This window comes from Sander lucioperca, chromosome 20, assembly GCF_008315115.2.
Source record: "Sander lucioperca isolate FBNREF2018 chromosome 20, SLUC_FBN_1.2, whole genome shotgun sequence".
NCBI classification, from domain to species: domain Eukaryota; kingdom Metazoa; phylum Chordata; class Actinopteri; order Perciformes; family Percidae; genus Sander; species Sander lucioperca.
The window spans coordinates 6,250,593-6,265,549 of NC_050192.1; the positions used below are offsets into that span (position 1 = coordinate 6,250,593).

General features: G+C 39.8%; 1 protein-coding gene across 4 annotated transcripts in view; it reads right to left on the reverse strand.

The window, feature by feature from the left end:
• Positions 1-14,957, reverse strand: part of ppfia2 (PTPRF interacting protein alpha 2) — a 228,351-nt gene that overhangs the window by 16,581 nt on the left and 196,813 nt on the right. For all 4 annotated transcript variants that reach the window (XM_035996395.1, XM_035996394.1, XM_035996396.1 and 1 more), the window contains 11 exons: positions 12,870-13,004; positions 12,124-12,207; positions 10,974-11,105; positions 10,797-10,859; positions 10,266-10,357; positions 7,094-7,226; positions 5,485-5,702; positions 4,107-4,347; positions 1,556-1,585; positions 1,320-1,450; positions 432-613 (listed from right to left, as the gene is read on the reverse strand). In XM_035996395.1, the coding sequence (XP_035852288.1) occupies positions 432-613; positions 1,320-1,450; positions 1,556-1,585; positions 4,107-4,347; positions 5,485-5,702; positions 7,094-7,226; positions 10,266-10,357; positions 10,797-10,859; positions 10,974-11,105; positions 12,124-12,207; positions 12,870-13,004 (1,441 nt within the window). The remainder of the gene's footprint in view (positions 1-431; positions 614-1,319; positions 1,451-1,555; positions 1,586-4,106; positions 4,348-5,484; positions 5,703-7,093; positions 7,227-10,265; positions 10,358-10,796; positions 10,860-10,973; positions 11,106-12,123; positions 12,208-12,869; positions 13,005-14,957) is intronic.

Sequence of the window (14,957 nt, forward strand, 5' to 3'; positions counted from 1 at the left end):
TTTTAAACAATAATTTCACAACATTAACCAAATACTTCAATTTTTTCTGGTATACCAGGCAATTATGCCATTATGATCTCTCTTTTAAATTAAGAATTACATATAATTCAGTCAATGTCGGTCACAACTGATATGACATTTGATGAGTTTTTTCAGCTGAGTGTAGGAGCATCTAGTCTAATTATGCATAAACATGGTCTTACAGTGCATTATTATCATGTTGTATTACTATTGTATTATATTGTTATACATATAATCAGTTATACCAGTTTCAGAAGAGCTTTAGTGCCCCATTGAATTAACTCAAAAAGACCATTTTAGCATTCTCCCAACAACATAAATGTGGGGTTGTTTTTACACTGAATCTAAACTATGCAAATAAGGTATTAGTTGAAATATGAGTATTGTTGAAACATGTCTCCAGTGCCCACCTTGTGGATCTACCATGACATGTCTGTGTGCCAGATGTGCCATTCTGCCCTTCTCCTTCTTGCCAAAAAGCCGTCCGATAGAGGATTTGATGCCCTTTTTCTTCGGCTGCTTGTGGAGGGAGTCTTGGCTGCTGGCTACACTACTCAGTGCACTGGCCTCAGCCTCCAGAGAGGACACGATCCTGAGGACGGACAGACGGACAGACACAGATGCGCGTGCACGCACACGCACGCACGCCCACACACACACACGCACGCACGCACACACACACACACACACACACACACACACACAACATGAGTTAAGGTTTCAGGTACATTTCACTTTGATAAGATTATTTCTCAAGGATCAAAATCTTTAGATTGTCATTAGAATAGAACAGTTCTTAGTAGCCTATACATACCTCTATGTATATATTTTATACATTTCCAAGAATTGTCACCTCACTTACATTAGTTCTTTGCTCTGTTCTGGACTATTTTTCTGTGCAAGTATTTGCTGATTTCCCCGGCTTCATTTTTAAGCTCATTTATCCACGCCAATTACTGAAGACTCATCTAATATAGTTGCTACAGCCTGTGCATTAAGTGTGAAAAAGCACCCAGCTTATCTCTAGTGTGCTTAAAAATTATGCATGGCAAAATTGCAGCTTAATTGGAAGCTTCCAATTGAACCATCTTGTTTTCATCCAAAGCAAAAACAGGCAGAGCTAAGATGACTAAACCATCTAATAAACCAGTACATCAAGCTAACATTTTACAAGAAATAATATAATTTGCTACTACAGTTAAGGTTAAGGTAAAATCAATAAAAGATCAGTCTAAACATTCAACATGAAGTGGAAAAGACTTCTGTCTTTCAGAAATGTTTGCACAGCTGACACCTACCCTCGTGCGTCATTGTGCGAGGAGGCTGGCAGTGTGTGTGTCATTCGGACAGTGCGTGGCGTTGGCGGGGGGGATGTCTCGCACTTGATGGTGGCCTTGTCCTCGCGGCCGTCCTCGTCCACCGCTGCTATCTGAGGGACGAGGGCAAATAATGGGGCATTAGACGACCCTCGGATACGAGTAAATCACCTTCGCGTCATTACAGCAACCTTTTTATTAAACTATACTGTCTGTACCTTTCTCCTGTGTTTCCTCAGATCACTGGGCTGTTGGGCAGAGAGAAAAAAAGACAAGTCAAGTCAATATCCATGTGTTAAAGTACGGACAAAAAACATTTCCATGTTGGTAATAAATAAAAGACTATTGGCTCATTCATATTAATATCATACACCATTAGATACTCATTAGCCTTTGCCCAATAGCAGAGCATCAATTCACAGATCAATACAGCGGGACAGAGAAGGATTGGTAAACAAGTCATTTGACGGATCTATCAAATCAAAGTTTTATTCCTTTAAAAGCCTCTGGGTAAAGGTCCGTCCACTTGCTGTGGTGGATTATGGGGGCATATATGATTTTTTTCAATGTAAAAAAAAATAAATCTTGATGGGCACATCTGGAGTGTTTCAGCCTCAGGTCAATGTTGAGAGAGTTAGAGAGGAACTGAGCTGTAAAACATATTATTGTCTATTCTTAGAGAAACTGCAAGCCATCCCTTTGACACCTGGGCTGCAAGATGACAGTTTACAGCTAAGACCGTTTCTGTCACAACTTTCTCTGCACGCTATTACAGCTTAACATGCAGAGATACTCTAAAAAAACCTGGACAGATCAACTGCCTTTATTTCTTTTTGCTTTTTTGTACTAAAACAATGTTTACTAGAGATTGAAACAACCATCAACTACAAACTCAATGCATTGTTATGGACATATGATACCCAATAAGGGAGTGAGAAATATTATATGTACAATACATTTATCACTTTTTCAACCTATGTGCATTTCTATGTACTTACATACAATCAATTAATTACAATCTGAAATCAATTAATTACAATCTGAAATCAATTAATTACAATCTGAAATCCCTGAAAGTACACACTCAGACTTAGCGTGTACTCAAACGCTAATCAATCACACCAGTACAGGCTAAAATCAGTGACGGATGACCATTTTTGCAATTCGCCACCTCATAGAAATCCATGTCAAATTTCACCCTAGCTGTTGCTCCTGCAATGCAACGGCCGTCAGTCTTTTCATCAGTGTGAAGCGTGATTTATGGTTCTGCAGAGACTCCACACAGAGCTTTCGCCGTAGCCTACGTAAATGGCCTGAAGTTTATACGTGTGTGTGTGTGTGTGTGTGTGTGTGTGTGTGTGGTAGAGCGAGGGAGAAGTGAGAGAGTGACGGTGATTAGCTTTGGAGCGAGGAGCGACTCTACAGGCATAGTGAGGCACAGGCATACAGGCACTGTGCTTTCTGACCGTCGGAAATCTGTAGCGGGAAAAGTCAACCCTCTCCTAGATTTCATGTTGTTTATGGAGAAGGAGAACCAGGAAATGGGTAGGGGGAAATGCAACGCTGCCAACACACAACGTGCTTCGCCGCTACGTGTTGTTACGTTTTTCGAGAGGTGCACGTCAGGCTATGGCGTAGGGTCCGGCATAGGTCTGTGTCTCCACGTACCTACGTACATAGCTACGGCGTAGATTTTACGCAGAAGTATAAATCACGCTTGAATCCTCAGACACCACTTGTCTATACGAGTTTGAACCCTGTGAAATAATATACCTCAATACTGTGTGTTCTTGCATTACAAAACAATCATACCGCTGGACATGATTGTAAAGGTCACAATATATAAAGGAAAAAAAACGTTTGATATCACAGATACGACCAATTTCATCTTGCGTGAGACGTTTTGTGTTCTAGGGCTAAACATTTTATGCTGCAACTCCGACGAATGAATGCATAAAAAAGGTTAGGCTCAAGTATCATAAGGTCAAAACCAGTTTTTTTGTTGATTGTTATGTAACTAACAAAGGCTTTTTAAACAAAACTCCACATACTGTACTGCTCTTATAAATGTGAGGGCCTGAAATGAGGCCTTTTGAAGATTTTAACCCATTTCTTAAAGAGCACCACCGTTTGTTGAGTGCACTCCAAGGTTAACCCATTGAGCACACCACTATCTTTTTGGATAAATATTTCATACTGATTGGGCTCATGGTGGTGTCAAACTTGTTAGTTATTGTGATAGTTTAATAATACTATGAAATAGTGGTTGAAACATATAGTATCAGGCAGTACAGATACCAGTGTGTGGCACTATGTTCTTGTAGTTCTTTTTTTACTGACGATGTTAAAAATGAAGGGGTGATTTGAATAAATAGTATATAAATACACTTTTTTTAAACAAGTCAGATTTACTCTTTATGACCCGCAAGGATTAGTGCAGTGAATTAAAAGGTGAAGCTCACTTCATACAAACCACAAAAAGTCTACTTTAATACATTTTCTGTCTTAAAATGTTTAAATATTCTGGGAACGCAGCACTTTGTAGATTTTTCAGAAATCTTTCTAGAAACAAATGTAAATATCTATTTTAAAAGGAAAACACTAGATTGCATTACTTGTTTGGGAGGACAGTTTTATCACTGTTTAGCAACCCCTCAAATAGTTAAAGAGAGGATCATTCTGTTGATGTAGCCTACTGTACTTACACTTCCGGGGATGACTATGTATTTGGGGTGGGAGAGGAAGTCTACATGTAGTAAAGCAACTTACCAGCGTCATGACCCCCATGCGCTCCATATCGCGGGCGGGGCTTCGAGGATCGAGTTTGGGGGTGGAGTGTCCGCTGGGCGGGGAGGAGGAGGCCAAGGAGGAGGCGGTGGCTGAGGCAGTGATGGAGGCTCCGTGGTGGTGCATTCGAGCCAGGTTGAGGCCCTCGAGGCTGACACTAGCCACCCGGTTTTCAATCTCCTCCGCCCTCAGCTCCGTCGACTCCTTCTCCTCTTGGATCAGCCTTGGAAGAGGCGAAAGGAGGACATGAGGGGAAAGTCAGCAGTAGGTATGTGTCTTCATTTCATATGGTCATGACGATTTTGCAATATAGAGTTTACTGTATAAACAGTAACATCCAGCTGCGATAATTGACCAGCTTGACATATACAAATGGACTTTTTCTTATCAGCATCCCTACTACAGAGTATAGTCTTCTTTATGGAGGTGGATTTTTTTGGAGATTTGCCTAACTAATTCCATGAAATACCTACAGTATAAGGCAAACTAATTAAAGACCAAAGTGAGGAGATAAAAAGGCTAAAAGTCAGATCATTAGTTTTACCCTTACCCAGGGTCTAACCCTGTAATTAGCCGAGAGCTTGACTCCTTGCATTCATGATCACTATCTGACATCAGATTTGAATGAACTCTTCCTGAATGAAATGTGGCACTTTGTCTATTGATGGGGATGTAAATTAGCGAAGACCAAAAGCCACATTAAGAACCCTTGAAATTAAGAACTAAGTGAAGCTGTGCCCGGGGTTATGAATACTTATCATCATAGGCTAATAACAGCATTAACAAGCGAGAGGCAGACCACATTTCCTGAAACATTTAGTTCATACAAGAAAAGTGTTTGGTTCATAGACAGGAAGAGCGATCTACAGACATGCTAAAGAGACAACTTATACCTTAGAATGAGCTTGACAGGTGACAGGTATTTGAAAGGTAAATTATGCTGCAGGTTTGGTTTTTCCTTATTGACATGAATACAAACCAACCAAACTTGTTGATCTCAACAGGGTGTGTTTAATACTACATATATAGATTTAATATAGATTTTCTGTGAATTATAACTTAAGAAGCCAAGGATGGTGGTAGAAAAAGGGCAAAGTTAAGAAACATTAGAGACCGAGTTATCTGTTGGAAACGGGGCTTAATCCAACAACAGGACAACCCTAACCCTAACCCTTTTAGGTAATCTGCAAAATAGAACAAACAGACGCAGCTTTCTGGGACATGATCCTAACAACATATCAAGTGCTAACTTGATTTGAAGTCAAATGGATTAGCAACACAATAAGTAAAGGAAGCAAATCAATATGCCTGGGAATCTGGCCTCTGATATTGAATGAATACTGCAGTGTGCGTCAGGTACCGAATCTCCTTGTTGATTGCGTCCAGCTGCTCCTGCAGCATCATGGCCAGAGTTTGTGCATCGGAGTGGCCGCTGGGTGAGAGCATGTCCATGGAGCTGAACATCGTTTCCCTGTCATCGTCATCGATGTCGGACATCTCCGTATCGCTCTCAAAGTGATGGCCTCCCAGAACCCCGAGCTGCTGTGAGCGCCATTCGTGTTCCCCCAATGATTTAGCCTGCACATACAGACCGGGACAGACTATGAATAGCAGATTATATAATATTAATATAAATTATTATTAATTAATTTAATACATTTAAAAATCTTTAGAGGTATTAGAGGAATATTCAGGAAACCCTTTCCTTCAGATAGTCAAAGCAATGTTTTCTGTCATGTATCAGAATTCTTATGAGCTCTTACTGTAGGTTATGCAGTCCCTTAACTATCACTTTTCTCACAATATTTGTAGGAGACATCTTCTACATGTAAATGCACCATACGTTACTGAGTGCCTTTTTAATCACTTCAGTAAACAAAAATCATGACCAACATGATGGAGGTGTAGCCTGAGAACACAATCACAATCATCATCCTCTAAAGTAATGTATTGCCTTGTTAAGTCTGGACATCATAAAAGCATGCGGCATGTTGGGTTTGTTGTCTTCTTTAAACTTTAATTTTAATTTAAAAGAGGTGGATCCTTCCCCTCCTGGCCCATAAAAAAACTGTCTGCTACTAAAAGAGAGACGAGCTTGATCTCATTGTTGAAGCCCATATATACTCTCCTGGTGATAATGTTTCTCCCACACTAACAACAAATAAAACCTACGCTAGCCCTGTTGCACTGTGGCGGGGACTGTGCTGATCTCTCGTCACCAAAATTACACAAATGAGATGGTCACACCAAAGTATAAGTGACTGAGATCACCCTTTTAAATGTGCCTTTATCTCTTCCCATGTTTACCCTTAATACTATAATTCAGTACAAGTGCCTTAAAACACACTGAACATTATGCAGGACTGAGGCATTCTCAAAGGAATAAAAAGGGATGTCCCGATTGGATCGGAGCCATTTTTTGAAGTGATCGGGGATCGGCAGTCACCCGATCACCTTAGTCCGATCATTTACATCAGTAAATTCTACACCATTCTAACTAGAAGCTGATTTTATACGTGAGTTTTAGAAAAAATGCTAGCTACACTAAGTTTAATGTATTAAGATGTATTAAATCTTTTAGTTACTTTGTTTACTTAGTTATTTTTGTAAACCAAAAAACGGTGTGCAGTGCTATTATATAGACAATTACAAGTATCAGATCTGGACTTGGTATCGGCAGATATTCAATATTTCAAAAATCGGATCGGGGGGCCAAAAAAGCTGATCGGGAAATCCCTAGACAAGATGGTAATCTGATTTCAGCATCCTTACCAAAGGTTAACTATATTGCCATAGTGGAGACTTTTAGCACTTAACATTGTGTTACAGCCTCAGGGTTCTCAGAAAGATTTCTACTGGGTGTGCCAAAGAGCTTCCAACTGGCTATTTAGAAGTAGCAGTGGCAAATAGCATTTTACTTTAAAGGCACAAAATGATCAAAGGCAGACAAATAAGACTCTGTGGCTCACCTTGGTTTCACGCAGACCCATGCGACCTCTCCTTGGCCGCCGGATGACTTTGGCTGAGCGGTAGTGGTCCGACTGGGTTTCAGCCAGAGATCCCAACGAGAATCGGAGCTCAGCTGACGTGTCCAGATGAGACCTGAGAAGCAACTTTTATGATTAATGCTACACCTTGTGGTGGAATTTCCAGAAACACCATGTTGTGGTATGATGAGACAAAGGGAAAGCTTAGATAACATCAGGTCATTCATAGGTCACAGGTCAGGGGAAGAGAATTTTCAGCCAGTCTCTATTAACCAAGTCTCTTCATGTATAGATACAGTATGTATGAGTCTCTATGGATTCAGGGAATCTAGGCAACTGCATGGTAAGGGAATGTTTTGTTTCAGGACTGTCTCCTTTTTGGAGCTCGGTGAAAACTAGGTTTTAGTTAAGCCATCTGTGTTTACGTCGCACGCAATATCTTTGTTTCCATTGAAGGTTCCGCTAAACTTAACGTCTCCAACATGAGTTTAAATACTCCTTCAGGAAAACAGGAATATCAGAGAGTTGGGACGGCACGACACAACAACACATCGTGGTTTAACTGTACCGCCTGCCTAAATTCTCTCAATTGAGAGTTCATTAAATGCTTCTGTGTAATTCATCAAGGTCTCCCGAATCTTCTTCATGTATGTGAAATGAGTTGTGCTGCTCCCGAGTTTTTCCTTAACACACCTTAAGTTACCTATTGTGTGCCTACACTGAAACATCTTCTGGGACTCATACATTGAAGACCAACAGTATCCTACACACTTCGCCTGAGTTGTGAAGGAGATTACAAAACATGAGACAACTAAAATGTTATGGTAATGTTCACGGTTATGCAGACAGCAGACTTCTTGAAGGATCAGTGCTCGTTATGAATGCCTCTATGGCTGCAAATTGTTTGTCTATGGAGGAGATTAAGGCTGCTACTGTCAACGCATCAGCACTGTAATATTAGAATGTCATGCAGCATGAAAAGGAAGCTAAAAAAACATCCAAGAATAGATATGGAGAGTTCAGTGATACCAGTGTTTCTAACAATAGTGCAGAGCCAATTGTTTCATCAGTGACAGATCAAATAACTGGAGAAAGTATATCTGTTTTCCAGCATTTTATGTGATTCCTGTTACATAGACAAACTTAGGTTAGATCGGTTATACTCGTCTAGATTTGGGCCTTTAATTACATCTCTTCTGGATCTTAGCCAGTCAATGTCATCCAAACACAAAGTAATGGAGATGTTTCCTTGACTGTAGCTAGATGAGGAATCTGTAAAACGTACAGTAAGGCACACAGACAGTTAAGCAACTTTAAGAACATGCCGCTGTTTCAGAGTCAAGCAACCATGTCTTCTTCTTGAGTCGACTGCTCGACTCTGAGATAGTGTGTAGCCTATAGTTTGTATCCAAATACGGACTAAAGTTTGGACACAGACCCATCTTGGTTTCATGCAGTTGCCTAATTGTCTGTGAGCTCCAGAACTCCAGTGAACTGAATCTAATTTTAGTTTGGACCCATTTCTTAGAAGCACCAGACTGGCTAAAACTCTTGTTTTCTTTGTACAGATTGCTTGTCAATTTAATGTCTAAATCATAAGTAATGTATTACAGATTGTCCCGTGGTGGTAAATAGAAGCAGCAGATGCTAATCCACCTAAACAATTGACTGTTCGCTAAACACCTGAAAGCGATTGACCAATCATGCATCATCAGTTTTTCAAATAATCTGATAATCTTTTCCTTAAGCTTGTTGGGTGCAAAATCTAGCAGGGGGATAGCACGGTGTAGGCAGCAACGATTGTTTTCGTTTTTCTCGCTACTGACAGCACTCCTAATTTACAAACAACAGAGCTACGTGTTGAAATCGACCGGAATTCTCCTTTAACATACTTACACTACCAGGCCTAACTAGCTCTACACTGCAGTATGAGAACAATGCTGTTGTTTGGTGTTCGTTAGTGCTCTACATGGATCATTATCTGGTGAAGATACTAACTTTTTGCCTGGGACATGTAGCTTTTAGCCTCAGTATTTTAACACTATTTATCCAGCCATCAAGTGTATATTATATAGAGCTGGGAAATATATCGATATTCTATCGATATCGTGATATGAGACTAGATATCGTCTTAGATTTTGGATATCGTAATATGGCATATTATATATTATATATATTATTATTATATATGTCATTTTCTGAACTTCCCAGACTGTTGTAACTGTTTTATTATTTGCCTTTACCCATTTAGTCATTATAACCACATTACTGATGATTATTTATCAAAAATCTCATTGTATAAATATTTTGTGAAAGCACCAATAGTCAACACTACAATATCGTTGCGGTATCGATATTGAGGTATTTGGTCAAAAATATCGTGATATTTGATTTTCTCCATATCGCCCAGCCCTAATATTGTATGTGTATTAAGTTCCATTTCACAAAATCGGGTGACAATGTTTTCAACTCATGGAGCTAATGTTATCTTAACTAGTTAGCTAGTTAACGTTACTAGCTTAACTAGTTAGTTAAGCTAACATTAGCTCCATGAGTTGGTCGCCGCTAGCTACAGCTACAGTTCAGCCAATCTCAGAACCCATCGGCTATCAGTGTGACAACGACTTAGCCGCTTATAGATCCATGGGACAACGGCCCAAATTTCGTCAGGGGGGAGATTCTCTGCACAACATCCATAGTTGTTTCCAGTGTAGCAAGCAAATATCTGGCCACGACTACTTCTTCTGTGCGCCAGTCATTGTTTACAGTCCAAGTCAATACTTTTTGTAGGTGTTTGAGGTCCAGAAGACATTTCAGCTAATCTCTATAAACAGATTATCTGCATATTAATGTGAATTGTATGCATGTCTATGTGTCATGCAATAAAAAAGCTTGACAGGCATAGCAACAGTATCTAAGGGTGGCCGGGCTCAGCAAACAGGCAATTTCATAAGTTCAAAGTTCAATGGAGATTTTCAGAGTCCAGTGGTCTAAAGCCATATATGGCTTAAGTGTTAAAATATTACTAGCCTTCAAAACCTCATATAAATGAACCCTTAATACATCTGCACACACACACACACACACACACACACACACACACACACACACACACACACACACACACACACACAGTAACACAAAGCCAACCTACCGTGACAGGGTGGGTTCTGTGAGGGAGCCTGCCCTCAATCTGAATTGGTCCAGCTCTGATCTCAGTTTCTCAATCTCCTCTGCCAGATGTGTCTGGACAAAACAATTTGACAAGATGTCATAACAGGACTTGTCTATGATATTGATTGCCCAAAGAATGATTATCCCAGTATTTCATACATTAGTCATATTGGTGCATGTCAACACTGTCGTGTGACATGGCTGAGAGCCAGTGGGGCTGATTATCTTCATATTGCTGAATTCTAACTAACATTGTGATACTTTGTAGTGTTTTCCATACCGCTATTGGAATTCATTTCATTATATTTTCCCCATGTGGGATACTTATGAATATTCAACTGCTTTAATACAAAATGAAAATAATGCCAACAGCCAACCTCATTATTTCTCTATTGAGAAGTACGTATTACAGCAACCTCATGTAATATGTAGGAGATTTTAAAAAAAAAAAAAAAAAAAAAAGAAGAAAAAAGAAAGACGTGATCATCATTTCTTGATTATTGCAACCTACTTTTTCATGGATTGAATCTTCGTACTGTTTTCTGTAACCCTCCGAATCTTGGATTAACACATTCTGCCGAAAGAAGAAAATACAAAAGTCAGGTGAGAAAATCCACCTCCTGCAGACATTCATTGGACAGAACTGATATTGATAAGGTTTCCATCGGCAATGGCAGCCATCTTTAACCTTCTCTTCTAGAGCTGCCATTCTCTCCTTCAGGTGGAGCTGTAGACGCTCGTTGGACTCTGTGAGGAGTCTGTCCACCGTGTCCGACAGTCTCTTGTTGTGCTCCTCATTCATCTTTTCTCTCTGTCGAGCCTGGAGGGTTTATAGTTCACATGATTGAAGAGTATTATTCCAAAGTCATTTCTGGTTAGTAACCAGATATGTGAAGATATAGTGAAGCAGGGGTTCCCAACCTTTTTGGCTTGTGAACCCCTGAAAGCAAAGCAACGTTTGCTACTTGTGAACTCCCATTAAATTATCATTTTTGAAAGCCTAGGAATACCTAAAGTACATAATTTCCAATGAAAAGCAAAGGAAAGTTTGAAAAAAAAAAAATCATAATTCTGTGCAGCAGAAATATGTTTTTCGACTTTCATATCCCGTTAATAATCTTGTGACCTCACATATTGAACTTGTGACCCTTTTGGGGGTCCCAACCCCCAGGTTTGGAACCACTGCTGTATTATAGAGATAAGAAATGTCTATTCTTGGGGTGAATTGTGCAATTAGATGAGTTGTTTTAACACTGGTAAGGCATAAAGCTGGTTTTCTGTATTTTTCTTTAAAGTTTTAAATGTAATGAAATCCCTTAATTCCCACAAGCTGTTTGAACTGCCTCTCAGTGTGAACTAGAATACATAATGAGATCTAACTTTTCAAATTCAGAGTTCAAAACAGGTCTGTATCCTGCTAGATATGCATGCCTCAAAATCTTTGTGAACCCCTTCCTGAGGTTACAATTATATTTTCAATCACTTCTCTCTTCCAAACTGGGTATCTGTGATTTCTAACAGAGTGTAAATTGGAATTTCCCCACTGGGGATCAATAAAAAGTATAACATTAAATAAATTATCTTGGATTTTGGGATGATACTATAAAATGTGACTTTGACTGATGTCATCTAAAATAAGTAGGACACTATTGCATCATTTGGGAGCATTTTACAAACCATTCTATCGCCGTAGTGTGTAAAACATTGATTTGATCTAGTGTCAGTGGTGATAAATCAGACAATGTGTCATCAGTCGCAGTCGCCTCAAGCTGCCATGCTCATGCGGTAGTGGCTGCCTGGTTAACGTTCCCTGGCACAACACCTCCGTGGTGACTCACCCGTAGCAGCTCCTGGTTCTTCTCCTCCAGCTGGCATTCCAAGTGTCTCATTCGCTCCTCGATGCTCCCGTGACGCTCTTCCGCCTACAGATGGATCACAGCATAGACAAAAGAGGGCGCGATGATCTGCGTGTTTGACAGCCTGAAGGGCAACAAAAGAAAAGCAGTGGCGACGACACAAGCCAAAGCCTCTACCCCAAACTCAAAGATGGATGTCTATCGTTTTAAAGCATAATAGGAGAGAGAGCTGGCTGAAACAAAAAGTGACAAGAAGAAGGATGGAGAAGAGGCCACCAAAGGACAGAATGAAAGAGGAAGAGAGCTCCTCCAGCACTGCCAAGTATGAGCTCCAGCCAGAAGTGCCATGCAGCTGTCCCATAGTGGTAGAACAGCCAGAGCAGAATCCCAGTAAACACGCTCGCCACAAAACACTAATAAGATAAATGAATGAAATCTGCTCTCTACAGGAATTGGCAGTAGCTGTGATGCCCTGTGGGACTACCTTCCTAAGAATGGAGTTCATTTCTTGGAGTTTAGTTTCCATAACAAAGTGATAATCATCAGGGGAGGAAGAGGAGCTGGAGTCAGACTATGTGGCCGAGGAAGAGGAGAGGGACATGTTGAAACGTCATGACATGACACCACGTGCACACTAACAGGTATAGAAAAAAATCAAGAGACAAGGGCATCTGTGGGAATGTGTCAACAGTATGTGTGGTAACGTATGCATGTGCGTGTGTTCTTACCTTGGTGAGGGCTGCTATCCTCTGGGCCAGTTCAGCCTCTACCTCCGGCAGCGTCTCCGCCTTCCTCATGGTCTGCTGGAGCTTCTGCTCTGCAAGCTCCAGCCTCTCCTGTAGCTGCCTGTTCTTCTCCTCCATCTGTACACACACACATCAAGGACATTAGCAGGTAGTCATTTAGAAGATTTACGAGATATTGCATACCGTAAACGCTCCAATAAAATTTATTTAAATAATAATGGCAGGCATAAACAAAGACGAGGTAAAGACTGTGTCCAAATTCTATACTACAGAGTAATGGTATACATTATGTACTATATACTACTACTTTCTTAGAATTGCCCCGTCATATTTTGACACAATTCTTTTAAAAACAACAATCTGATATTGGCCCTTGCAATACAAGACATCAATTAATTTATTAGTTGTGTACTAAGAGGAAATTATGTTATATGGATGCCACTGCCAATTTAACCTTTTAACAGAAAACATTAAAAGCTTTTCTCAAAGACTATATGCATGTTTATGTAATTATTTATTGCGTTGTGGGACAATAGTGTCCATCAATAAAACAAAAAAGCAAGCAGATTTACTGTGCAAAGTGACACATTTGAGCATACTTGTGTCACTTTTCCAGTGGGAATACACTACGTACTTAAAACCGACTTTGGGATTTGGGATCCAGCTTATAACCAGCTTTTAACATTTGGAGGAGGTTTAGAGTGTTATTGACAGTAGCTTCACATTGAAGAGCAAGAAAGGTAAAGTAGAACCAATTGGAATTAATTAGTGAGTGAGAATAGAGTTTCTGTTAAGAGAAAAATCGAACAACAACTTGGGAATACTGATGGAATAAGTGCTGTAGAAATATACCTACATCATCCTAAATTTACCAAGACAACAGGTAAACATGGAGGAAGTGTTGAGCTTGCAAAAACAGCAAACAGCAGCTAAAGCCAAGTAAAACTGGAACAGATTGAAAAACAGGGAGGCCTAAGTACTTATAAAGTAGGTGAAAGTAGAAATAGAGAGATGCAAATTAAGGATAGTTTGCAGTCCCCTATGTCCTAGCATATACAGTGGCACTCATAAGTTTATGAACCCATGCTAAAGTTGACTAAAAAGAAGAATAAAAAACTCTTCTTTTGGAAATTGATCTTAATGCCCTAATAAAAAAATGAGGAAAAATCCAACATTTAAGGACACCAATTGTCTTTGTGAATGAATAACGTATCGCAAATAAATAAATGTTTTTATTTCAGTTAGCCTAATAGCTGGTTTGATTTGCATTGAGAGATGATTTTATGGAAAGTACCCCATGCCAATCTCTAGGTATGGTGAAGGGTATGTGATGATGTGGGGCTATTTTAATTCCAAAGGCCAAGGGAACTTTATCAGGATGCATAGTATCCTGGATCCATGAAATAACTGGCCTTTAAAAATAAAAATCTGCCTGCTTCTATGGGAATTTAACACAGGGGTGTACTTACTTATGCCCCCTGTATTTAAGGAAGAACATTTATTTATCTACGATACATTACTCATTCACAAAGAAAATTGGTGTCCTTAAAGGTTGGATTTTTCCTAATTCTTTTAATTAAGGCATTAAGATCAATTTCCAAAAGATGATTTTTTTTATTCCTCTTTTTAATCAACTTTAGCATGGGTTCATAAACTTATGAGTGCCACTGTAACATAACATCTTCTGTGTTCCTTCCTATCTTTTAAATGTCAGCAGAGCATCATCGCCTGGTAGAAAATAGATTCAGATATCTTTAGTAAAAAGACTGGCTACTGAAGGCTCTGGCAGTGCGCCTAAACCCTTCTTCAAAATAGCACTATAACAGAGTCAGAATAGCAGCTCTGCACTTGCCAAGAGTGACAGTTGCAACTTTTACTCAGCAGATAGCGGTAATTGCCCTGATTAGGCATTCAGATACATTATAAAGATGGAAATCAAACCCAGCATTTAGTGACGCTGTCACCATGTGACTTGTATTTCCCTGTCGCGTGTCAAGACTTTTCTCCCTGCGTTCCTCGGGGCTCTGATCAGTTTTAAGAGCCTTTTTTTTGGGGCTGGCTTGGCAGCCT